A 24690-nucleotide genomic window follows, 5' to 3' on the forward strand; every position below is an offset into this window, starting at 1 on the left:
GCCATCACATCCTTTCTCAAACTTTTCCTTTTTGGAATAAACATACTGAAATCCTCAAGCTGCTTTTCACAAGACCTGTTTTTGAGACTTACTAATGTTGACATTTTCTGGAGCTGTTCCAACTCCTCACTATATTTCTTCAAGGGTGATATCCAGAACTGGACACAGCATTGCAGGTAACCTCTAACCTAAGCAGAACAGATTACACTCCTCAGGTACTTTCAAACATTTGGTTTATTTCTGGCACATCAGCTTTAACATTGAACAGCTGTACTGAACTCATAGAATTTATAGCAGGGTTCTCATCAATAACTGGAAAAGGGCTGGCAAACATTTGTTTCCATGGTCCTCCAACATCTCATGTCCCCAAGTCCATCAATGACGGCGCGAGACAAGAGGCGAGTCAGAACAATTAGTCGCTGGAGCGCCGTCCATCCTCTGTCAAGGTACAGAGTGTGGTGGGAAGAGTGAAACACAGATGACCAAAGAGGAAGGAAGAAGTTAGTGAAGCTGCAGGGAAGGATGAGGAGGAGTCATTGGTCCAATGTATGAGGGGGATAGAAGTACAGGAGGAGCAGTCAGAAAAGGCGGGAAAGGAGGAGATTGAGGTGGGTGAAGGAGAGGTAATAGAGAGGAGACATTTCCACTGGGGTGGGAGTGGATCTAGAGGAGAAATCTGTGGACTGAAAGATGGGAAAGGTTGAGAGTGCCAAGAGATAAAACTGATCGTAGAAAGATAGCCGCTGTTCCTAACTGACCTTCATATTGGGGTGAAGCGGAAGTGAGAGAGTGGCAAAGGAGGATTAGAGAGGAGAGGAAGAAATTAGGAAGAAAGACATAGGAGAATTGAATGACAAGTTCTGGAGATGAAGAGGGTGGAAGAGTTGAATGGGTTTGGGAGATGCTGGATCAGCAGGGGGGGGGTCCCAATTGAGAAGATCTACTCGGAGATATGGCTGTGACCTTGCTGTCGGTACAGTCCGCTACCATGTTAAGAGAATGGACACTGACAGACCAGCCTGGACCTTGGAACTCCAGTTATGGGAACCCTTTTCATATGGACGATTGGAAGCCCCTGTCTGCCCCGTTGGTGGAAGGAGACAAAGACTCTGAGTTTGTTAAAGACAGGTTTATTTGTTAACAAGGAAATAAATGTTCCACAGTAGAGAAAGAACTCCATGACTGACGTGCTTATTGAGAATGGTGAGAATGAACCGGTTCCCCCTCTTTGTGGCCTTGGGCAAAGGTCCCACAATATCCACTCCTATACATTTGAACGGGGTGTCAATCACAGGTAAAGGGCACAACTTCGCTTTGGTCCTGTCACGGTTATTCCCCTGCCTCTGACACACATCACATTGTTTACAGAACTCCTTGATCTGCTTCCCTATTTCAGGCCAGTAAAATTTTTGTGTGATTCTCTGCTGTGTTTTGTTCACCCCTAAGTGCGCAGCAAACATGTCAGAGTGCCCCCTTTGTAAGATCATGGGGCGATACTTTTCAGGTACCACTAGCTGACTTCTGATCCCATCTCCCCCTTTTGAGATATTCATCAGGGTCTCTCTATATAAAATTCCCTTTTTCTCGCGAAATCTCGCTGTGGTTTCAGGTGTTAGCTGGGTGTCTGTCACCTTTTCAAAACACTTTTGGAGAGTGGCGTCTGCCTTTTGCTCTTGGCCAAATTTGCTGTCTGTGGTTAAGGTTTCTGCCACAGCTTCGGGACTACCCTCATCTGCTTCAGCCTCGGGCTCTTCAGTACCCCCCTGAACTGTCCCTGTGGTAGCTTGTGAGCGTGTAATCACTAGCACCCGTTTTACATGTTCAGCCAGGTCATTTCCCACGAGCACGGCTGCTGGCAGAGTCGATGAAATCGCTAGACGCCAAACTCCCCTCCAGCCTTGAAAGCTCACAGGTACCTCAGCTACTGGCAGTGAGATCACCTGCCCCTCAATCCCTGCCACCTTCATGCTCTCATTTGGGATTATATACTTCCTAGGAATAATGTCTGGATGGCACAGGGTCACCTGGGAACAAGTATCCCTTAGCCCCCTATACTGATGGTCAAGTATTCCTACGTCCACCCCTGCGGTCTCAAACAATTGCGAATCTGTCCTCACTAGTAAGCAGCGCTTGACCTCCACAAGAGGACCATTTTCCCCAGCCTGATCAGCAGATGTAACTGGTCCAGAGTGAGTAGCCATGGTAACAGGCTCCCTCAATGGCAAGGAGCTTTGCTCTGTCTGGACACAGAACACAGCTTTTGGCTTGGTTCCACTCAAATCATGAGGCAAATTTCCCTTTAGCTGCTTTAATTTCTCACACTCTGAGATTAGATGGCCCTTTCCTTGACAGAAATAACATTTTCTGCTGTATTTGGAGTCTTTCTCATCTGGTTTTGGTTTTCCCTCCAAAATCTGAGGTCTTGGTGGTTTCATGTCTGAGGGCTTCCCTTCAACATGGGCCCCTCCCCCTTGCTGGTTTTTCCCTGGTCCCTGAGAGTACCTGCTGTAGGTTTCTTTGGGCTTACCCACAGATTTCCCCTCAGCACCTAAGGGCTTCCTTATTTGGTAAATAAAATCTGCGATCTCTGCCGCTTCTGTCACCGATTTCGGTTTCCTCTCCCTCACCTGGAACTTTAGTTCCCCATGCAGGACTGAATAAAATTGTTCCAGCGCTATCAGGTCTTTGAGCTGCTGGAAGGTCTCTGTCCCCTCCTGAGACAGCCATTTCTCTAGCAACCTCACCAGTTGGGCCCCCACTTGGGTAAAAGTCTGCTCTGGTTTTTTTGTGAGTGACCTGAATTTTTGCCTCAGCTGTTCAGCATTTATCCCATGCCGGGCAAACACCATTTTTTAAAACTCAGCGAAGTCCTTCAGCGGTTCCACTGGCATCTCTGCATAGACTTCTGCCAGGCTGCCACTGATTAAAGATCGCATAATGGTCATCTTCTCAGTTTCCCTTACTGAGAAGTCCACAAACGCTCTTTCCACGAGGGAAAAGAACACCTCAGGGCAATCTCCCTTGTTGTACACAGGGAATTTCTTCAAGTCAGTTTTAGACAATTGGCCCACCTCAGAATCTCTATTGTTATTATTGTTCTGGTTCATCATTTCCAATTTTCTTAACTCAAACGCCATCCTCTCTCTCTCCAATCTTTCTTCTCTTTCCATTCTCTCTCTCTCTAATTCAAATTGTCTTTGTTTCTCCCTTTCCTTTTCCTCCATTTCCCTTTCTAATTGTTTCATCCTAAATTCATGCTGTTGGGCTAGGAGCATTTTTCTGAGTTCTGAGGTCAGTTCTCCCGTGCTCTCATCCTGCACTGAGCCAAATTCCTTCTCAGAACCTTGGTCTCCCTGTGGTTCTCTCACTTCCCCCATTTCTGCCATTTGGCTTCGAGTCAAGGGCATAATCCCCCCCGAACAGGCTGCCTTCAAAAGTCAAGCCTCAAAATAAAACGACGACTTTTTTCCTGTTGCCTCAGGAACAGCCTTCTATAGACTGCTGCTGTCCCTCCAGCACCAACTTGCAACTGTTGCCAGGCAGAATCCACCCCCTCTGCTAGGCCTCTCAGCAGACAGGCTAGATCACTGTTACTTCATGCAGCTTTGCCTCAGCCCTTTCCCGCCAAAACGGGTTGCCTCAGAGCTCCCTAATCTAGTCTCCCCAATCTGAGGTTGCACGTTCTTCCACTAGCCTACCTCCCCGTGAGGTAAGCCTAGAAGATTACCTACGCGCCCTCAGATTTTCCCTGACTAGACCCCCCTTGCTCTGGGCACACTTGCCAAGGCTTTGCTGGACCACTGGACAACTGGGCCAGTCGTATCCCACATGCTGGACACCAATCAATGTGACAACCCCAGACCTACTGGAGTATACCACCCTTTAATTATGCTGCCACCAACCATTCCCTATAAGGAGTCACACAGACCAGGAATGGATTTTAATAAACAAAAGAACAAGGTTTATTGAAATAACAAACAGGGTAAATAAAAAGATCAGGTAAATAGGATAATGTAACGTGGCATAGTCCTAATCATATACATACAACAGATTGGTTCCCCCGGAAAACTTTAAGGTAACGCACAGACCCTGAACCTATCAGTTCTGGCTACCTAGATAGAAACCTGAACCTATCAGGTATGTACTAACTGACAAACAGTTGTACCCAGTCAGACACACAGACTCCAACTCTTCACTCTTCACACCAGCTCCAAACATATATACAGTACAGCTCCTCCCCCCTGATGTCCCGCCTTCCACTCCCCATAGGATGGAACTTTCCCTCCAAACCCATGATGAGATGGGTTTTTGAGTTAAAATCTTTTAAAGGCATATGGGTTTTGTAATTAAGAAATGAGCCAGAGAGGTTCCATCTTGTTTCTTTGTATAAAGTATCTTTGCTATGCTGACAAGTGTTTTCCAGACCAGCAGAGAGAATGTTATTCTGAAAGCCTGAGAAAGGACTGTGTGTGATTAGATAGATGGGAATTGTTGTGACTCTTTGAGAAACCACCGTAACCCAAATAACATCTGCTGTGTATGAGAAAGAAGTCATGTGGTGCAACAGGACTGTTTGCCTAGTAACGAACTCTGATTGGATGACATCGTGGGAAGGTGCATTAAGCCCTTGCCAGTTACTCTTGAAAAAGGAACTTTTTGCCTATAGACATTGTCTTTCCAAGACCGACCTTTCAGTCATTCGTGACCTACTCTTCAGCCATTTGGGACTCACCCTAATGTCTTTCGAGACAGGCTGGTGGCCTACCTACATGGACTGGTTCCTATGCTTTGCTGGATTACTTTTGGACTTATGGGATTTTTCCTAAGGACTTGCATGGACTATTTTCTATGGACTGTTCTATGGAATATTCTTTATGGACTTCTTTTCTTGGAATACTCCATATGGACTATGCTCTTGTAATTTTGTAAGGACTATGGTATATTTACTGGATTTTTCTTTTCTAAGGACTATGGGACATATAAGGGATTTTTACTTTTGTTTAGGGGTTTTTATTCTATAGGATCACTGAGGACTATAGCCTTTTTATAACCTACATGGATTATTTTGTTTTTACTAATGATTTCCTAGACTGGAACTGTTTAGATTCTTTTTAATATCTTTTTGTGTTTTTAATAAGGTTTTTGAACTCTTTTATATTTTTCATGTTTTCTTTGCCTCACTACATCTGTGTAACTAAACAGCACAATGCTAGATTATTTGTTTTGGTTTAATTTGGCTTTGATAATTAGTAACATGTTTTTTTTCTTTAATAAAATAAAGATTATAAAACTCATTTGGTTTCCTGAACAGTACACTTGTCATAGGGTCATCTGAGAGTGCTGCCTCGGCCTAGCTTACTTAGAGTCCTGTCAGTGGTGCTAGTTAAGTCTAAGGACTACAAAGCCCACTTGACCTTTTCACAATAATATCTGAGAGTACCAGGGTGTTCTTATGTGGGCAGACCTGCGAGAAGGAGTGTTGCATCATGGCTAGCTGAATTTGGACTCTTCAGCCCATTTTAGCATGTGCAAACTCCTGATTGCTCTCTGTCCAAGCTTACACGTGTGTTTTCGAACCCGTGTTTGCGACAACAGACAGGTACCATCAGTGCTGTATGTGACAGGCATATTTCCACAGTACTCAAAAAATGAACCCTCATAGACGACTCTGATGTGACTCTGATGATAATGGCAACAGGGATGACTGTTTTCTTGATGGGTTTTGGTACTGAAAGTCCCAGATCCTGGGGGTGAACATCTTCTAGACCTGGACTGATTCATCCATCTTTCTATCTTTGCTCTCTCTTCCCTGATCTTTCTTCCTCACTCCTGAGCTTCATTCTAACCCCAATATGAGGGGTTTTTTAAGGGTATCCTCTCTCTCTTTCTCCTGTCAGCTTCTCTCCAAGGAACCATCAGCTTCTCCCACTTAAGGCTCCACGGGTTGTCCTCCCAAATCCATTCCCATCCTGGGAGGAGGGTCTTTTTCCTCTTCCCTCTGCCGCTCTTGCTTCAGCCTCTTCCCTTCTAATTTCTCTCTCCTCTTTTTCTATTTCTCTCTTCTCAGTCTCCTTTCTCCACCAATCACTGTATCCTCCTTTCCTGCCTCTTTTAACTCTGATTCCCCTCGGTTTTCCTCCTCCACCACTCGAGAAGTCTCCTATGTTTCCTAAATAAAGTATTTAAAGGAGTCTAAAGTACTGACTTAAACGTACCTAATATGCATGTCTCTTGCCCCAATTTTAGCTGTTTTTACTTTTATTTCATGTTGATCTGATTGGTTGTGACTGTTTTATTTTTCATGGCCTTTGACTGATGTAATAATTATGTTTAATGCTATTAGCAGTAAAACACATAAATATATAAATAAATAAGGTGTTTCCCAGACCACAAGGTTGAGAGGAAAGCAACAAAGCATTCACAGTTCTCCTGGTAATACCGTATTTTCACATACACTTCTAGTACTCTACCACAAGAGTAGAGAATGTTCCCCCTTCTGTAATTCTGAAGTAGAATTAAAGGAAATGCATTACATAGGAAAACATAATTAAATCAATTTTCCTCTTCAGTCATAAGATCGCAAAACAATTACATATGAACAGTGGAAAAGTAGGTGTACCCCTAAAAGCCTCTGCAGTTCCTAAATCCTCACGACATCACTTACTAAACTGACACACCATTAACAGCCAGTATAGCAAGGAATATCACCAGTATGCCACCAGCCCCGATCCCCCTGCTGGTGAGAGAGGACTCTCTTCCTCCAGAGATTCCCAGCACGCAGTTCACCGGTGGAATGGGGCAGCATTCACCGTGGAGATGCAGATAACACCGTGGAGGCCACCCGTGTAGCCTTGGCCAGGTGGGGATTGGTAGGGGAGAGCAAGGGGGAGCTGACCTCTTCAGTTGGGAGGTATTCCAGGCCCAAGCGGTGTTGGCATTACTGGAACGCTCAACAGCTGGTTGGGAAATTATCTCGCTGCGGACATTCAGGTATTCGGCATCGGGAGGAGTTCTTGGTGTCTCCGGAGGAAGCAGCCCCAGTATGCCAGGCTGTTGTCAGGCGAGAAGGCTGGAGAACCAGTAACGGGCACTTTGGCGACAGAGGAAGCCGTGGGGAGTGGGGGGGCAAGTGGCCCTCTAGCAAAAACCTCTGGGACAGTCTAAGAGGCAGCCATCATCTGGACTTCCTCACTACCTTCTCTGGTTGGTGCTTCTTATGCCAAAACAAAGAGGAAGGGATCTTAGAAATGGTCACCGAGTGAATAATGTAAGAGAAATAAATAAATAGCAGGTCCATGAAATGAAAAATGGATTCTCATGACTGCATACAATTATGGTGATCTTCCCCAAAATGTCATGCCTACACACTACACCTCGGGAGTCATGGATCCTTCACCACATGACTTTGCAAAAATCTGGATTTGTGGCACAGGTCCTCATGGATCCACATGATTATTAACTACATTCTTCAACAAACTACTATCAAATCAGAGGTCCCATCTGTGTCCCACACCACAGAAGTCCTGGGGGTGGGGGTTTGGGGAGGATCCCAGGTAAAAATCATGCAGATCCTGGAGAATCCACACTGAATGATCTGTGTTTTTAGTGCACATGCAAAGCCATGCACTGAAGAAGGGCCGTTGCTTTCGGTGTTGCCCTCTGTGGGCACAGTCAGGACCTGCCATTTGACCATGGTTTGGTGGGGATCCTACGTAGGAATCCGTTGCAATCATGAATATCTGTTTTTCAATTATTATTATTAAATGGGTTGAAATTTCTCCCTTCCTGTTGCAAAGCTCCAACCCGACTGGTTTTCAATGGAAATGGATGCCGGGGCTGGAGAAGCCAATCCTCCGGGCGGTGCCAAAGATGCTTCCCTGGCCCTATTTTGGGAGACCAGGAAACGAAGGTTTAAGCGCACCAAGTCACGATTGCTAGAAGGAGACCCTGGGGACCCCCATAGGAAACAATCCCTTTCCCAAAAGAGTCCCTCCCGCTCCTTTCTATTCATCCGGAGGAAAGAGTGGCTTTAATCCCTGGAAAACTTGCCTGGGATCTGTATCTCCTTAACTGCGCTCTGGGGAGCTTCCTCCTTCTGCCTTCCCACCCATTGAGGGTGTCCTAGAAGGGCTGCCTGGGAGGGTGAGTCTGGGGTGGGGTGGGGGGAGAATTGGAGGAAGCCGGAGGGAGGGGGTCTGTTGCAAAGCTCGATACATGGTCTGTTGGAAATACTATGTTTAGAATTCCCTGCTGAGCCATAAGAAGGTTCAAACAGGAGAGAAACCATGCAAAGGTCAGGAATGGGGGGAAAATTTTGCTTGAAGGTCACGGCTTGTGGCTCATAAGAAAGTCCACAGAGTATTGAAACCATACAAATGCCAGGGGAGTGAGAGCAGTGAAAGTCAATGAGAGAGAGCCAACCACACTTGTATGCAGGTTTGAAATTTCTTATTTGAAACCATTTTTTTGGTTGTCCACTCAGATCCATTCCCACCCCATTCTCATTCTTCAGAATGGATAGGTTTGTTCTCCTTGCAGTCCAGGGGAATCTCAAGAGTCTCCTCCAGCACCACAAGTCAAAAGCATCAATTCTTCGGCAGTCAGCTTTCTTTATGGTCCAGCTCTCACTTCCATACATCACTACAGGAAAAACCATAGCTGATGTCTCAGCTTTTTAAGATGCTGTCTAGATTTCTCGTTGCTTTCCTCCCGAAAAGCAGGTGTCTTTTAATTTCGTGGCTACTGTCACCATCTGCAGTGATCATGGAGCCCAAGAATGTAAAATCTGTCACTGCCTCCATATCTTCCCCTTCTATTTGCCAGGAGGTGATGGGATCAGTGGCCATGATCTTAGTGAAAAGGATTCGGGGGAAAGATCACAGCAATTTCTGGGCAAGGGAGCCCTGGGTCCCTTCCCGCGAACCCTGGAGGGACCCACGGATGCCAGGACTGTAGAAGCCAAATCTCCGTACGGTGCCAAGGATGCTTCCCTGGTCCTCTTTTGGGAGACCAGGAAAGGAAGGGTTAAAAAGACAGAGTCGCCATTCCTAGAACGGAAGGGGAGGGGAACTGGTAATGCTCCCTTTCCAAAAAGAGTTCCTTCCGGTCCTCTTTTTCTTCTTCCGGAGGAAAGCGTGACTTTAACAGCTGGAGAGGTTGACTGGGATCTTTTTCTCCCTTTGTGGCATCTGGGGAGCTTCCTCCTTCCGCAACCGGTTGGGAGGGTGAGTCATTCCTAGTAGGGCTGCTTGGGAGGGGGAGTAGGGAGGGGGAACTGGGGGAGCCCCGAGGAAGGGAAGGGGAGTGAGAGGGAGGGAAGGGGAGGGAAGGGGAGGGCCCCCCAACTCCAAGCCTAGCCGAGGGAAGGGAAGCACCCCAAGACCGGGCAGCTTGGCTGACCTTCCACACGGGGATGAAGACCAGGAGATAGGTCGGGTAAAATTATTTTAAATACGTAAATAAATAAAATAATAAGTGAATACAGGACACAAAATATGAACTCTCCATGTAAAGGATTCTGTTTAATGCAGAGCTTTATCCTTTTCTAGTCAGGAAACTCATAGCTGGCAAAATATGCAATAGAACCGTCACCTACTAAAGCAGTCTTCCTGCATAAGTAGGAAATATTTTTATGAGATTATTTTTCAAAACTAATTGAATGTAAAACGATGACTCATTTCGTTTAGTCGTTTAGTCGTCTCCGACTCTTTGTGACCCCATGGACCAGAGCACGCCAGGCCCTCCTATCTTCCACTGCCTCCCGGAGTTGGGTCAAATTCATGTTGGTTGCTTCTCAGACACTGTCCAGCCATCTCATCCTCGGTCGTCCCCTTCTCCTCATGTGTTCACACTTTCCTAACATCAAGGTCTTTTCCAGGGAGTCTTCTCTTCTCATGAGATGGCCAAAGTATTGGACCCTCAGCTTCAGGATCTGTCCTTCCAGTGAGCACTCAGGGTTGATTTCCTTTAGAATTGATAGGTTTGTTCTCCTTGCAGTCCAGGGGACTCTCAAGAGCCTCCTCCAGCACCACAATTCAAAACTATGACTACAAGAAACCAAAATACAAGTGAGTGTTTCACAAGATTGTGTAGATGTTATGAACAGAGGCATTGCTTTGATTGATGCCTAGCCTTTTAAAAGCCAAGCAATGGGTGCCTGAAGATTTCTTCCACATCAAAAGGAGCTCCATGAACCCTTAATGTTAAGACAACAGAGTATAAAAGAAAGTCAGGGGAAAGGCTTATGTTTTGGCTTAAGGTGAAAAATGAATCTGAATAGTTAGAATGGGATCAGGGAAAAAGGGAAGATGGTACCACTTATCAGTCTCTGAGAGCCTCAAGGACATTGATCTGTGCCTCTGAGGAGAACAGACAGCCCCACATGCCTTTCTGCCATCTCGGCCTTAGGATCCTACTGTCTTCCCTTTTAAAGATGAGACTTAGTTGGTTTCTCTTTGTGGCATTTTTTTTGTCTGGAATATGCTAACATGCAAGTGTCTTTGTTTTGCAGAGTTTCAGTCATATCGTCTGTTAAGGAACTTATTTGCTCAGCAGGACAAGAGTGGTTCGAGGACTGCATTGGAGGTAATGTTGAGTACAGAATAAAATGGCGGATGAGCACACTCCTGGCCCCAGAGCAGGAAGAGACCCAGATGTTATCCATGTAGCAGGCCTTGGGACATGCTCTGAAAGAACGGTGGAGAAGGCCCTAGATGAGGAGATGCCCAGCTCAGATACACAGTGCCAGAAATTCAGGAAATTCTCCTACGAGGAGGCTGATGGCCCTCGAGAGGTTTGCAGTCAGCTCCACCACCTTTGCCGTCAGTGGCTCAAGCCAGAGCAACACACAAAGGCTCAGATGCTGGACCTGGTCATCTTGGAGCAGTTCCTGGCCATCCTCCCCTTGGAGATGTCGAGCTGGGTGAGAGAATGTGGAGCTGAGACCACTTCCCAGGCAGTGTCGCTGGCAGAAGGTTTCGTGGGTCTGAGTCAGGCAGAAGAGATAAAGCAGGAAGAGCTAGAGGTGAGAGCAATCCATGCCAGGGACTTAGAATCTGAAATGGGGAGCCCATGACCCCTGCACTCGCTCCCTGTTTGAGGCTGTTCTGCTGGAATTTATTCTTCATGGTCCTTGAAAGGAATATTTCGGGTCCGTGTTCATTTTATTTTGCAACTGAATAACCGTCCCCAAAATTGGGGAGACCCTTTAAAACAAGGTGCATCCTCCTCATCAGCATAGTTTTCCAAGTATATTTCACGTTTACTTCTACCATTGGCACAGCATTCAATCCAGCAGTGTTGTAGTTGCAATGACACAATATGATGCCTTTTGGTGGGTTCGGGTTGGGATTGTCTTTTTGTATTCCAAAGCATCAAGAAAATGAGGGGAGAAATCTTGCAAATTCAACCAAGTGCCAACATTTTTCTTAGAAAATCTGTGGAAAGGGCCTCTTCTCCTCCAAGTCCCAGACTCATCTACTGAGATCTTTTCCTCTGTCTTTTCTTTTCTCCCTTCTTATTGCACGTCATGGATCCTCAGATGGAAAATTTCTCTGTAGAAGATCAGTCTGATTTCCGCAGAGCAGAGGAACCTCAGTTCGACATCAAACAGGATCTTCAAGAACAAGAAATCTATCAAGGGATTGAAGGAGGTGTCAGCTTTATAGGTGAGGCTTTGTGCTAGAAAGGTGTGTTTTTTTCCCAGTGGGAAAGGAAAGAAGGGCCTGTGTATGGTTTTCCACCTGACTTTTCAGCTGGGGATGGAGTGACATTCTTCTTTTGTTCTTTCTCTATTTCAAACCTGCCTCTTTAGTTTTTCAGTTTTCCAAGCCTTATAATATAGCAGTCAGTTCCTTTGTTTCTGTCCAGGAGACCATGTGTGATAAGATGTATTTTTCCCATCTGAAACAGAAAATCTCTCAGATGTAAATTTAGGATCAGGGGGGAAGGTTCCCATTCTGACAGGGTGTGGTAGTAGCATCTCTCTTTGCTGCTCCTTCACATTTTTATCGAACTCCATTTTCCATAAAGTTGTTACATCATTTTTGATCTAGAGCGTTTTGGTCACACTTTTTTATTTTTACATTTCCGGCTATGATCCAGAGAGATTTTGAGATCATGGTTTCTGAAGTTAATACGTACACGTTCCTGTAAGACTTCTGAAGAATTCAGCCTTTTAATGAAGAAATGTAGTCCAGTACTTTCACCAGACCTTGAGGGATCTGGAAGGAAGTTGGCTCCTTCAGGGTAGACATACCTTTCCACAAAGAAAAATAAATTTAGGATTGGAGGGATGCTGACACGCTTCTGTATTTAGCCTTGCATGCTTCAATGATTGGTACTTGTTTTTCTGTTATATTTATAGCCTATACACATATTGAAATGCCCGTATCTCTTTTCCTAGCCGCTTCTCCTCTCTACAGCTAATGTTTGAAAGATTGAGCTTAACAGTTAGGAAGAAGGTAGGAATCACGGGGTGGAGAGGGGGAAAGAAACACAGAGGAAGGCAATGATTTCAGAGCAGGTGGAGAGAGACAAGGAACACCCCCACCAGATTTTCCATTCATTTTGTACAATGTGGGTTAAAACAAAGAAAGACAAAATTTAGTTCATTTGTTTTTTGTCTCCTGAAAAAGGGTGGTAATAAATAAATAAAAATATGACTGTGAATAAAAGAAAAATTCTGGTGCAGCGGTTGAACTATAGTATCTAGAAAAAAGGAGAATTCTCGATATTTATTAGTGTTTTTTATTTGTTGGAGAAAATCTCTTACTCAGTAAAAAAAAAAAAATCTCAGCCTTCTGCCCTCTTGGAATATCATTCACTTACAGTTTCCTGAAATGGCAGACTTTTTAGTATGCAAACGTCTGCCTTTAAGTAGGATGGGAATCCTCAGGTGCTAAATAAACACTTTAGATTTTAGTCAGCGTTTTTAGGATTATTACTGTATCTTCTTTTGCGAGGAGCTTCTAGGATTGGCTCCCCAACACTTTCGTCTCTCCCACAGGGGCCGGAGCGAGGCCAACAAGAAGTAGTCCTTCATCTCTTAGTTGCCATGGAGGAGAAGCCGATCAGGTAGGGCAAAGGCCTTGTGTATTTGAATCATGTATTTTAATCTTACTATTTATCCCTCTTGAAGTTTCCGTGATTTCTTTAGCGGCTTATTTAATTTATTATTGTTGTTGTTGTTGTTCCATATTGTAGTGGTCACGAAATGAGAAGCCTGATAGTTTCGATGATTACCGAATAAAGAAAGCAATTAACTTTAGAGAGAGAAGCTAATGAAGAGAGTCAACACAGATGTCCGTCAGAAGCAGCTGCATCTTGCTAGGAGAGTGTGCTCTCACTACAACAACAATACAGCTTAGCAACCATGGGGAGGGGATCCCACAACATATAGTTTCTTTGAACCACCCAGAATAGTGCATGACAGTCATGGAGCAGTCTATAATTTAAGAAAGAAACCAATAAATAAAAAATAAATCCCTGTGCATACAACCACTTTAGACCTGTATCTGTCTGGCTCGTTCTTTTTAACAAAAGCCTGCATTTGATCAATGCTCATATAGCAGGCTGGTAAAGTATGTCTTCCATTTTCAGTCTTAGAAGTGCTTACCCATCCTTTTCCAGGCCTACTTCAAAGTCCTGTTTCTTACCTATAAAACCCTGTAGGATGACCAGCTGGACTGTCTCTCCACATAGGGGCTCTCTCGATTCATATGGAGGCCCACCTCTGCCCGCACGCCAGGGCAGGTACACTTGATGGGGACACAAGAAAGGGCCTTCTCTGTGGCAACTCCCAGCTTGTGCAATGTTCTGCCTGTGGAGATAATGTCCTTTTCTCCTTCCACGGACAGGTTTTTATAGGTTGCACCCTGCATGATGGTATTTACCTTTGGGAGTTTCTTCTTGAGGTTGTAAATATTTTTAATGCTTTTGTGTATTTGTAATCATTCTTAGGGTTTCATTGCTTTATATTGTATAATTTATTCTTTTTCACATTATGAGCTGTCTTGAGTCCCTTCATCTGGAGAAAAGTGGTCCAAAAAAAAGTTAAATAAAAAATGCCACGTATATCTAGCTTTTGTAAACAGAAAACAAGATTGTTTCTTTTCTCTTTTGAACATGGTGTGAAACGTTGGGCGTTGTTTGAGGTTTTCTAAAAGGACATGAGAGGAAGAATCCCTTTCCTGTCCCTCTTCCCAAAGGCTGGTCCAGTGTAGACACTTGTTCCTCAAAGAGGCTCCCTTGATGCCTCCAGGGAGTTCCCGAAGAACTGACAGCTGGCCAACAATAAGGCTTTTCTCTCCCCCTGTTCTTTTCACATCAACTGGTACTCGGAGGCCTCTCTTCCACGAGGGAGCACGTGGCTGATGGACTACTAGCCGTTGGTCAACCTGTCCTCCAATATTAAGGTTGTGAAGGCCATTCATGACAGTTAAAACTGTCATTTCTCTTCATGCATTGTTCTGGATTAAGAAGGTTGATTTTATGAATTCCACGAAGACGGCTTCCTTTCTTTTTCATTTCAAGGGTTCAGTGACCTTTGAGGAGGTGGCCATGCACTTCTCCCAAGAGGAGTGGGCGCTGCTGGATCCTGACCAGAAGGCCCTCCACCAGGAGGTCATGGAGGACAACTGGCAAATGGTATCCTCTCTTGGTAAGGCTCTCTTCTTCTCTGGCTGATACTGATCTCCATGGTTACCACAGCAGTGATGATCAGTAACATTGACAACAACTCTAATGCTTCCATTCTGGAGTGGTGTCCAACTTTATAGCCACATACTGTATAGCCAAATTTATTCCCATAGTGACCATACAGAAAAGAATAATAAAACCATCAAGAAGCATGCTAAGTTCAAATGAAACCAGGATAAGGGAAGACTAATAAGATCTAAAAGTCCTCATTCAGTCCTAATACAGTGAAAAGACTTTCAGCTGGAGCCTATAAAGAGTTTAATATCCATACTGGATGTCTATGAAGGAAAGTTTGTCATTACTTATTTTTCTTATATTAGTTTGTAGATCTATAGCACAATTAAAAGAGGGGGAGGAGAAAAGGAAAAACCTTTATTACACTTAAAAGACCAGTTTTTTTTCATTTAGAGATTTCATGTCTCAAAAACCTTCTTTTATTTTGTCTCTAGATCTGTTTGTCCCTTCCATTTACCCTTTTCTGCACTTGTCCTTCTTCACTGCAGATACTCAGAGAGAGAAAAATATATTTCAAACATGGGGGAAAATTTTTGGATACGAATTAGAGCTTTATGGATATCAAGGAAACAACGCAGAAGAAGAAAGCTGTATCCAAGAGGAGCCGTCCAGCTGCATCGTGTGCGGAAAACAGTTTGATCTGATGGTATCCCTGATGCTTCACCCAGGAGCCCACACTGGAAAGAAGGACTTTTTCAGCCAAATGTCTGGGCACTCTTTAAACCACAAGCCCCACCATCTAAGACAACAAACAATTGACAACAATGGGATGCCGAACAACTACCAAGTGTGTGGGGAATGTTTTGCTCACTATTCAGCTGCACTTATGCATAAGAGGGTCAACACAGGAGAGAAACCATACAAATGTGAAGAGTGTGGGAAATGTTTTCCTAAGAATTCACTGCTTACGAGTCATAGGAGAGTCCACACAGGCGAGAGACCATATGAATGCCAGGAGTGTGGGAAATGTTTTATCCGCAATGCACATCTTGTGAGACATAAGAGACTCCACACAGGAGAGAAACCATACAAATGTGAGGAATGTGGGAAATGTTTTACTCAGAATTCACTTCTCGTGAGTCATAAGAGAGTTCACACAGGAGAGAAACCGTACAAATGCCAGGAATGTGGGATATGTTTTCCTTGGAACTCACAACTTTTAAGACATAAGATAATCCACATAGGAGAGAGACCGCACCAATGTCAGGCCTGTGGGAAATGTTTTGCTCTCACCGCACAGCTTGAGAGACATAGGATAATCCACACAGGAGAGAAACCATACAAATGCCAAGAGTGTGGGAAAGGTTTTATCCGCAATTCACATCTTGTGAGACATAAGAGACTCCACACAGGAGAGAAACCATACATATGCTTCGACTGTGGGAAATGTTTTAGTCACAGTTCTCTTCTGGCGAGTCATGAGAGTGCCCACACAGGAGAGAAACCATACAAATGCCAGCACTGCGGAAAATGTTTTGCTCACAGTTCAGTGCTAGTGAGTCATGAGAGAATTCACACAGGAGAGAAACCATACCAATGTGAAGACTGTGGGAAATGTTTTGCTCACGCTTCTGTGCTGGTGACTCATAAGAGAATCCACACAGGAGAGAAACCATACAAATGCGACAACTGTGGGAAATGTTTTTCTTGGAATTCACAGCTTGTAAGGCATAAGAGTAGCCATACAGGAGAAAAACCATACGAATGCCAGGAGTGTGGGAAATGTTTTGTTCTCAGCTCAAAACTTGAGAGTCATAAGATAATCCACACAGGCGAGAAACCATATCAATGCCAGGAGTGTGGGAAATCTTTTGCCTGCTGTTCACACCTTGTAAAGCATAAAAGTGTTCACACCGGAGAGAAAGCCTACAAATGCCAGGAGTGTGGGAAATGTTTTGCTCAGAATTCACATCTTCTAAGGCATAAGAGAATCCACACAGGAGAGAAACCGTACAAATGCCTTGAATGTGGGAAATGTTTTCCATGGAATTCACAACTTTTAAGACATAAGAGAATCCACATTGGAGAGAAACTGTACCAATGCCAACAATGTGGGAAATGTTTTGCTCTCTGCTCACAGCTTGTGAGTCATAAGAGAATCCACACAGGAGAAAAACCATACAAATGCCAGCAGTGTGGGAAATGTTTTGCCTGCAGTTCGCACCTTGTGAAGCATAAAAGGGTCCACACAAAAGAGAAAGCCTACAAATGCCAGGAGTGTGGCAAATGTTTTGCTCAGAATTCACATCTTGTGAGGCATAAGAGTGTCCACACAGGAGAGAAACCATACCGATGTCAGGAGTGTGGGAAATGTTTTACTCGGAATTCACTGCTTGTGACTCATAAGAGAATCCACACGGGACAAAAACCACACAAATGTGAGGACTGTGGGAAATGTTTTGCTAACAGCTCATATCTTGTAAGCCATAAGAGAATCCACACAGGAGATAAACCATACAAATGTCAGGAGTGTGGGAAATGTTTTGGTTCAAATTCACTGCTCAAGAGTCATAACAAAATCCACACAGGTGAGAAACCATACAAATGCCAGGAATGTGGAAAATGTTTTACACGCAATTTACAGCTTGCACGTCATAAGATGATCCACACAGCAGAGAAACCATACAGATGTGAGGAATGTGGGAAATGTTTCGCTTCAAGTACACTGGTCAAAAGTCATAAGAGAATCCACACAGGAGAGAAACCGTACAAATGTGAGGAGTGTGGGAAATGTTTTTGTTGGAATTCACAGCTTGTACGGCATAAGAGAATCCACATAGGAGAGAAACTTTACCAATGCCAGGAGTGTAGGAAATGTTTTGCTCTCAGCACACAGCTTGTAAGGCATAAGAAAATCCACACAAAAGAGAAACCATACCAATGCCAGGAGTGTGGGAAATGCTTTGCCAGCAATTCGGAGCTTGTTATTCATAAGAGAATCCACACAGGAGAGAAACCGTACCAATGCCAAGAGTGTGGAAAATGTTTTGCTCGCCATTCACAGCTTGTTAGTCATAAGAGAGTCCACACAGGAGAGAAACCATACAAATGTGAGGAATGCGGGAATTTTTTTGCTTGGAGGTCACAACTTGTGAGTCATAAGAAAGTCCACACAATATTGAAACCGTACAAATCCCAGGAGAGTGAGAGCAGTGAAGGTCAAGAGGGAGCCAACAACACTTGCATGTAGGTTCAATGTTTTTAAAATCTGAAACCATTGTTTGGAATTCTTTCTCTAGAGCTGCATTTAAAATGTTTGCTCCTTCTTCTGTGTTTCCACCGAAATATTTCCAGAGAGCCGTCATATTCTTTCTTAAACTTTTCCTCACTGGAATAAACATACTGCATTCATCAAGCTGCTTTTCACAAGACTGTCACATTCCCGGGGGTTTCAAGAGCAAAGTCCGATAAGGCAGTCCATTGTCAGAAGTTCAGAGAATGCACAGCCGATATCAAAATCACAAAGCCAAATCACAAACCGTAATCCGAGGTCAGGGTCCAAAGCCAAATCACACAACGTAGTGCAGGGTCAGAGTCCAAAGCCAAGGGTCCAAAGAACAAGGTTCAAGGGAGTCAGGAGCATGGATGCGAGCCAGAGGTTTGACTTGTTGCTTCCACGAGCTTCCAGCCTTCTGGGCGCTGCTTATATGGTAAAAACAGTCATTGAACTTCTGGAAGCCTTTTCATCCTGTCAGAACTCAGGGCTAGTTGACCGGATGTTTCTGCGGACAGCCTTCCGGTGATCCTCTGGCCTTTTTGTCATAAGTTTTCGCTGAAGCCTGGCCCTCACCCTGTCTACTGGGGGAGGAGAATCTGGGGACGATTCAGCTGTTTGTGTTTCTAATCCAGTGATGGTGAACCTTTTTGAGCCCGAGTGCCCAAACTGCAATACAAAATCAGCTTATTTATTTCAAAGTGCCAAAACTGCAAATAAAAACCGAATGCTGAGGTTTTAGTTAGAAAAAACAACTGCTCCTGCACTGCAAGGGTTACATGTTTGTCTCCCCCCCCCCATGGGCGTTATTAACAAATAAATACTTACTGGTCCTCTAGTCCCCCATTGGGCTAGACTGGTAATGGTCGCCATTGCACCCCTCTGCTGGATCACTGCACCAGCAGAGGGGAGTGCCGAAATCCGGGATTGGAGAATGGATAAGTATTTCTCTATGGCGACTTATGGCTCGTGTGCCCACAGAGAGGGCACTGTGTGCCAGCTGTGGCACGTGTGCCTTAGGTTCGCCATCACTAATTGCTCAACATTTTCCTTAGCTACAGTTAACCCCTCAGGTTCTGGATCTTCGGCTGCACTCATGACAAAGACCTGCTTTTGAGACTTATTAATTTTTTGAACTGTCCCACCTCCTCACTGTCTTTCTTCAAGGCTGATATCCAGAACTGGACACAGCATTGCAAGTAACCTCTAACCAGAGCAGAACAGAATGCTATTTTCCTGTGATACGGATATCATCTTTTTATGGGTGCAGCTTAAACTCATATTAGTCATTTTCACTGCTGCAACACCTGGCTGACTGACACGTAGCTTTTAAGCAACTACCGTATTTGCCGGTGTATAAGACGACTTTTGGCCCTGAAAAACAGTGGGGAGGTCGTCTTGTATGCCGGGTGAACGTCCAGCAAACCCTCCCTTTCTCCTAGTGAAGTCACTTACCTGGTAGTAAGACCAAGTAGAGCCCCGCTCCTCCTTGGTAGCCTGGGAACAGCCTGACTCTAGCGCTGAACAGCTGACTGTCAGGAACCAGCAGAGAGGAGGCAGCCATTTTAAGATACGACCACATGGCAGCTGCCTCTCAAAATGACTGCCACCTCTCCAAAATGGCTGCCGCCTCTCTGCTGGTTCCCGACAGTCAGCTGTTCGGCGCTGACGCTGTCCTTCTTCCAGGAAACCCTCACTCTCTCCCAGCGAAAGGAACCAAAAGTGGCAAAATGAACTCTCCCCATGATGCAGCCAAAGCAGAATCACGCATGCGGAAGAGGGGGTAGTCTTATACAGCAAGTATATAACAAACTACATTTTGAGTGGAAATGTTGGGGGAGTCGTCTTATACGCCCAGTCACCTTATATGCCGGCAAATACGGTAAGACTTTGAGATTTAGAGTTTGCAACATCAGATAAAGCCTTATCATTCACAAAGCCTCTGGATTTCGAAAAATCTAATATGTTTCCATGAACACTAGATGGAGTTTTTGTAATGTTTTAAATTGCTGTTAGAGTAATCATTAAAACTAATGTGTCAAGAGTGTGTCAAACAAGTGTGGGTTATTCTGAAGTTCTATGGAACTGTGATGATTTGTCCAATAAGATAGATTTTTTTTGTTCTGAGTGTAGTGACAGATTAGACTCCTCAGATTCTTTCAGACATTTTATTTATCTTTGGGATGTCAACTTTAAAATTCAACATATTTTCTGAACTTAAAGAATTTATAGCAGAGTTCTTCTCATGAACCGGAAAAGGATTCTCAAACGTTTGTACTCAGTCCTCCAACACCTCCTGTGTGAGAGTCCATCAGTGAGGGCTCTGGTGATAACAGCAACAGATAAAGGTTTTCTTGATGGATTTTGGTATTGAAACTCCCATATCCTGGGGGTGAACATCTTCTCAACCCAGACTGATTCATCCATCTTTCTCTTTTCTCTTTCTCTCTTTGCTGTCTCTTCCCTGATCTTTCTTCCTCACTCCCAAGCTTCTTTCTGACTCCAGTATGAGCATTTTTGCGGTACCTTTTCTCCTCTTCTCCTGTCAGCTTCCTCCCAAGGGACCACTTATGTGGCCACGGGTTCTCCACCCAGATCTATACCCATCCTGGGAGTAGGGTCTTTTTCTCCTTTCTTCCCTCTGCCTCTCCTGCTACTGTCTCTTCCCGTCCCTCCCTCTGTCCCCTTTTTGTACCTCCCCCTTCTCTATACTCAATCGCCTTTCTCTACTAATCAATATCTCTTTCTTTCCTGCCTCTTTTAACTGTCTGGTTCTCTTTTCTTCGCCTTGATTTTCCTCCTCCACCTCTTGAGAAGTCTCCTGTGTTTCCTCATTTTTCCTCTTAAATCATAAGATGGCAAAAAACCTTTCCAAAATCTGCCATTCAAATAATTGCATGTAAACAGCAGAAAAGTACAGTGTATCCCTAAAAGCCTCTGTTGTTCCTAAATACTCATGCACAGTTCACCTGCAGAGTGGGACATTCACAATGGAGATGCAGATACGATGTCTCCTCCCAAAAAAGACAGGGTCTTATATTAATTTATACTTCAAAAATGCTTTAGGACTGATTTTCAGGGAATGTTTTATTTTTTTCATGTACCACAATCTATATTTATCCAAATACAGTTACGCCATCATCTTCTGGTTGTTTAACAATGATGGAGGGCGGGGCTTCACTTAACCGTTGTTTAGTCGTGTCTGACTCTTCGTAACCCCATGGACCAGAGCACATCAGGCCCTCCTGTCTTCCACTGCCTCCCAGAGTTGAGTCAAATTCATGTTGGTAGCTTCGGTGACACTGTCCAACCATCTCATCCACTGTTGTTCCCTTCTCCTCCTGCCATCACACTTTCCTAACATCAGGGTCTTTTCCAGAGAGTCTTTCTCTTCTCAGGAGATGGCCAAAGTATTGGAGCCTGAGCTTCAGGATCAGTCCTTCCAGTGAGCATTCACAGTTGATTTCCTTCAAAATGTCTCTGCTTTTTAAGATGCTGTTGAAGTTTGTCATCGCTTTCCTCCCAATAAGCAGGTGTCTTTTAATTTCGTGGCTGCTGTCACCATCTGCAGTGATCATGGAGCCCAAGAAAGTAAAATCTGTCACTGTTGCCATATCTTCCCCTTCTATTTGCCAGGAGGTGATGGGACCAGTGGTCATGATCTTAGTTTTTTGATGTTGAGCTTCAGAACATTTTTTGCACTCTTTCACCCTAATTACAAGGTTCTTTAATTCCTTCTCACTTTTCTGCCATCAGAGTGATATCATCTGCATATCTGAGGTTGTTGATATTTCTTCCGGCAATTTTAATTCCGGTTTGGGATTCCTCCAGTCTGGCCTTCCGTATGATGTATTCTGCATATAAATCAAATAAGCCGGGGGGACAGTATACCGCCTTGTCGTACTCCTTTCCCAATTTTGAACCAATCAGTTGCTCCCTATCCAGTTCTGTTGCTTCCTGTCCCACGTAGATTTCTCAGGAGATGGATAAGGTGGTCAGGCACTCCCATTTCTTTTCAGGACTTGTCATAGTTTGCTGTGGTCCACACAATCAAAGGCTTTTGCATAGTCAATGAAGCAGAAGTAGACATTTTTCTGGAACTCTCTGGCTTTCTCCATAATCCAGCGCATGTTAGCAATTTGGTCTCGAGTTCCTCTGCCCCTTCGAAATCCAGCTTGTACTTCTGGGAGTTCTCGGTCCACATAGTGCTGAAGCCTCCTTGGAGGATTTTGAGCATAACCTTGCTAGCGTGTGAAATAAGTGCAATTGTACGGTAGTTGGAGCATTGTTGGGCACTGCCCTTCTTTGGAATTGGGATGCAGACTGATATTTTCCAGTCCTCTGTCCACTGTTGAGTTTTCCAAACTTGCTGGCATATTGAGTGTAGCACCTTAACAGCGTCATCTTTTAAGATTTTAAATAGTTCAACTGGAATGCTATCACCTCCACTGGCCTTGTTGTTAGCCATGCTTTCTAAGGCCCACTTGACTTCGCTCTCCAGGATGTCTGGCTCAAGGTCAGCAACTACATTGTCTGGGTTGTACGGGATATCCAAATCTTTCTGATATAATTCCTCTGTGTATTCTTGTCACCTCTTCTTGACGTCTTCTGCTTCTGTTAGGTCCCTCCCATTTTTGTCCTTTATGATGTCCATCTTTGCAAAAAATGTTCCTCTAATATCTCCCAATTTTCCTGAACAGATCTCTGGTTTTTCCCTTTCTATTATTTTCCTCTATTTCTTTGCATTGTTCATTTAAGAGGGCCCTCTTGTGTCTCCTTGCTATTCTTTGGAAGTCTGCATTTAATTTTCTGCAACTTTCCCTATCTCCCTTGCAATTTGTTTCCCTTCTCTTCTCTGCTATTTGTAAGGCCTTATTAGAAAGCCACTTTGCTTTCTAGCATTTCCTTCTCTCTGGGATGGTTTTTGTTGCTGCCTCCTGTACAATGTTACGAGCCTCTATCCAAAGTTCTTCACGCACTCTGTCCACCAAATCTAGTTCCTTAAATCTGTTCTTCACTTCCACTGTGTATTCATAATGGATTTGGTTTAGATTATACCTGAGTGGCCCAGTGGTTTTTCCTAATCTCTTCAGTTAAAGCTTGAATTTTGCTATGAGAAGCTGATGATCAGAGCCACACTTAACTGAGTCTCTTATATTACGAGAATACTGAAAAATCATATTAATGGTAATTTTCTGGTTAGGTCTTATATTTGCAGATGCAGATAGCACTGTGGAAGCCACCCATGTAGCCTTGGCTGGGTGGGGATAGGTAGAAGAGAGCAAGGGTGAACTGACATCTTTAGTTGGGAGATATTCCAGGCCAAAGCGGTGTTGGCGATACTTCAATGCTCAATAGCCACCTGTGAAATTATCTTGCTGCAAGGATCCAGGTATTTGGCATCTGGAGGAGTTCTTGGTGTCTTGGGAGGAAGCGGCCCCAGTATGCCAGGCTGAGGTGAGGCAAGAACGCTGGAGAACCAGTGACGGGCGCTTTGGCAGTAGAGGAAGGGGGGGGGAAGTGGCCCTCTAGCAAGAACCTCTGGGACAGTCTACGAGGCAGCCATCATCTGACCTTCCTCACTGCCTTCTCTGGTTTGTGCTTCTTATGTCAAAAGAAAGAGGAAGGAATCTTAGAAATGGTGACTGAGTGAAATATACGAGAAAGAAATAAAAGGCCTGTCCATGAAATGAAAAATGGATCCTCATGACTGTGTATAATTATGACATTTTCTTCCTGAAAATGTCATTCCTGTACATTACACCGTGGGAGTCATGGATCCTTCAGCAGATGACTTTGCAAAAATCTGGATTTGTGGCACTGATCCTCATGAATCCACATGATTATTAACTGCAAACTGTGCTTTAAACAAACTACTGTCAAATCAGAGGCCCAGTCTTTGTCCCACACCACAGAGGTTCAGAGGCGTGGTTTGGGGAGAATCCCACGTATAAATCATGCAGATTCAGGAGAATCCACACTGGATGATCTGTGTTTTGAGCACATGCAAATCCCTGCACTGAAGAAGCACTATTGCTTTTGTTATTAGCCTCTGTGGGCACAGTCGGAACCTGGCATCTGAGTATGGATTGGTGAGGATCCTACATCGGAATCCGTTGCAATCCTGAAGATCTCTCTTTTTATTATTATATAAGGGATTGGAATTTACCCGTTTCTGTTGAAAAGCTCCAAACAGACTGGTTTTCAATGGAAATGGACAAAGAGGCAAACCGAGAGGCCAGGTGGGAGTTCCTGGTGCTGGAATGGAGCTGGGAAGAAGAAAAGGAGGCTGTGAGTGGGGTGGGGGAAAGGGCCCAGCGATTTCTGGGCATGGGAGCCCTGGGTCCCTTCCCTCGAACCCCGGAGGGAGCCACGGATGCCGGGGCTGGAAAAGCCAAACCTCGGCACGATGCCAAGGATGCTTCCCTGGTCCTCTTTTGGGAGACCAGGAAACGAAGGGTTAAACGCACAGAGTCGCCATTCCTAGAACGGAAGGGGAGGGGAGCTGGTAATGCTCCCTTTCCAAAAAGAGTTCCTTCCGGTCCTCTTTTTCTTCTTCCGGAGGAAAGCGTGACTTTAACAGCTGGAGAGGTTGACTGGGATCTTTTTCTCCCTTTGTGGCATCTGGGGAGCTTCCTCCTTCCGCAACCGGTTGGGAGGGTGAGTCATTCCTAGTAGGGCTGCTTGGGAGGGGGAGTAGGGAGGGGGAACTGGGGGAGCCCCGAGGGAGGGGGAGGGAAGGAGGGAAGGGCCCCCCAACTCCG

The 24690-nt window shown here is 44.6% G+C and overlaps 3 protein-coding genes across 7 annotated transcripts in view; all 3 read left to right on the forward strand.

Moving 5' to 3' along the window:
* Positions 1-19970, forward strand: part of LOC110070186 (uncharacterized) — a 29365-nt gene extending 9395 nt beyond the window's left edge. The window contains 1 exon segment of the mRNA XM_078388294.1: positions 15564-19970. Within this exon segment, the coding sequence (XP_078244420.1) occupies positions 15564-17902 (2339 nt within the window). The 3' untranslated portion in view covers positions 17903-19970.
* LOC110070185 (uncharacterized) overlaps positions 1-24690 on the forward strand; it is a 104827-nt gene that overhangs the window by 70169 nt on the left and 9968 nt on the right. Inside the window, exons 1-2 of one of the 5 annotated variants that reach the window (XM_078388209.1) lie at positions 9095-9224; positions 10511-11023. The exons of 2 other annotated variants lie outside the window; for them this stretch is intronic. In XM_078388209.1, coding sequence (XP_078244335.1) covers positions 10607-11023 — 417 coding nt within the window. In that variant the 5' untranslated portion in view covers positions 9095-9224; positions 10511-10606. Of the gene's footprint in view, positions 1-9094; positions 9225-9882; positions 10068-10510; positions 11024-17906; positions 24587-24690 lie in introns of those variants that run through there. 2 more of the 5 variants (XM_078388210.1, XM_072988226.2) reach the window with 2 other exon arrangements.
* The window catches only part of LOC110070183 (uncharacterized), a 60634-nt gene that overhangs the window by 9391 nt on the left and 26553 nt on the right, over positions 1-24690 (forward strand). The window lies entirely within an intron of this gene.

This window comes from Pogona vitticeps, chromosome 2 (assembly GCF_051106095.1).
Source record: "Pogona vitticeps strain Pit_001003342236 chromosome 2, PviZW2.1, whole genome shotgun sequence".
Lineage (NCBI taxonomy): Eukaryota > Metazoa > Chordata > Lepidosauria > Squamata > Agamidae > Pogona > Pogona vitticeps.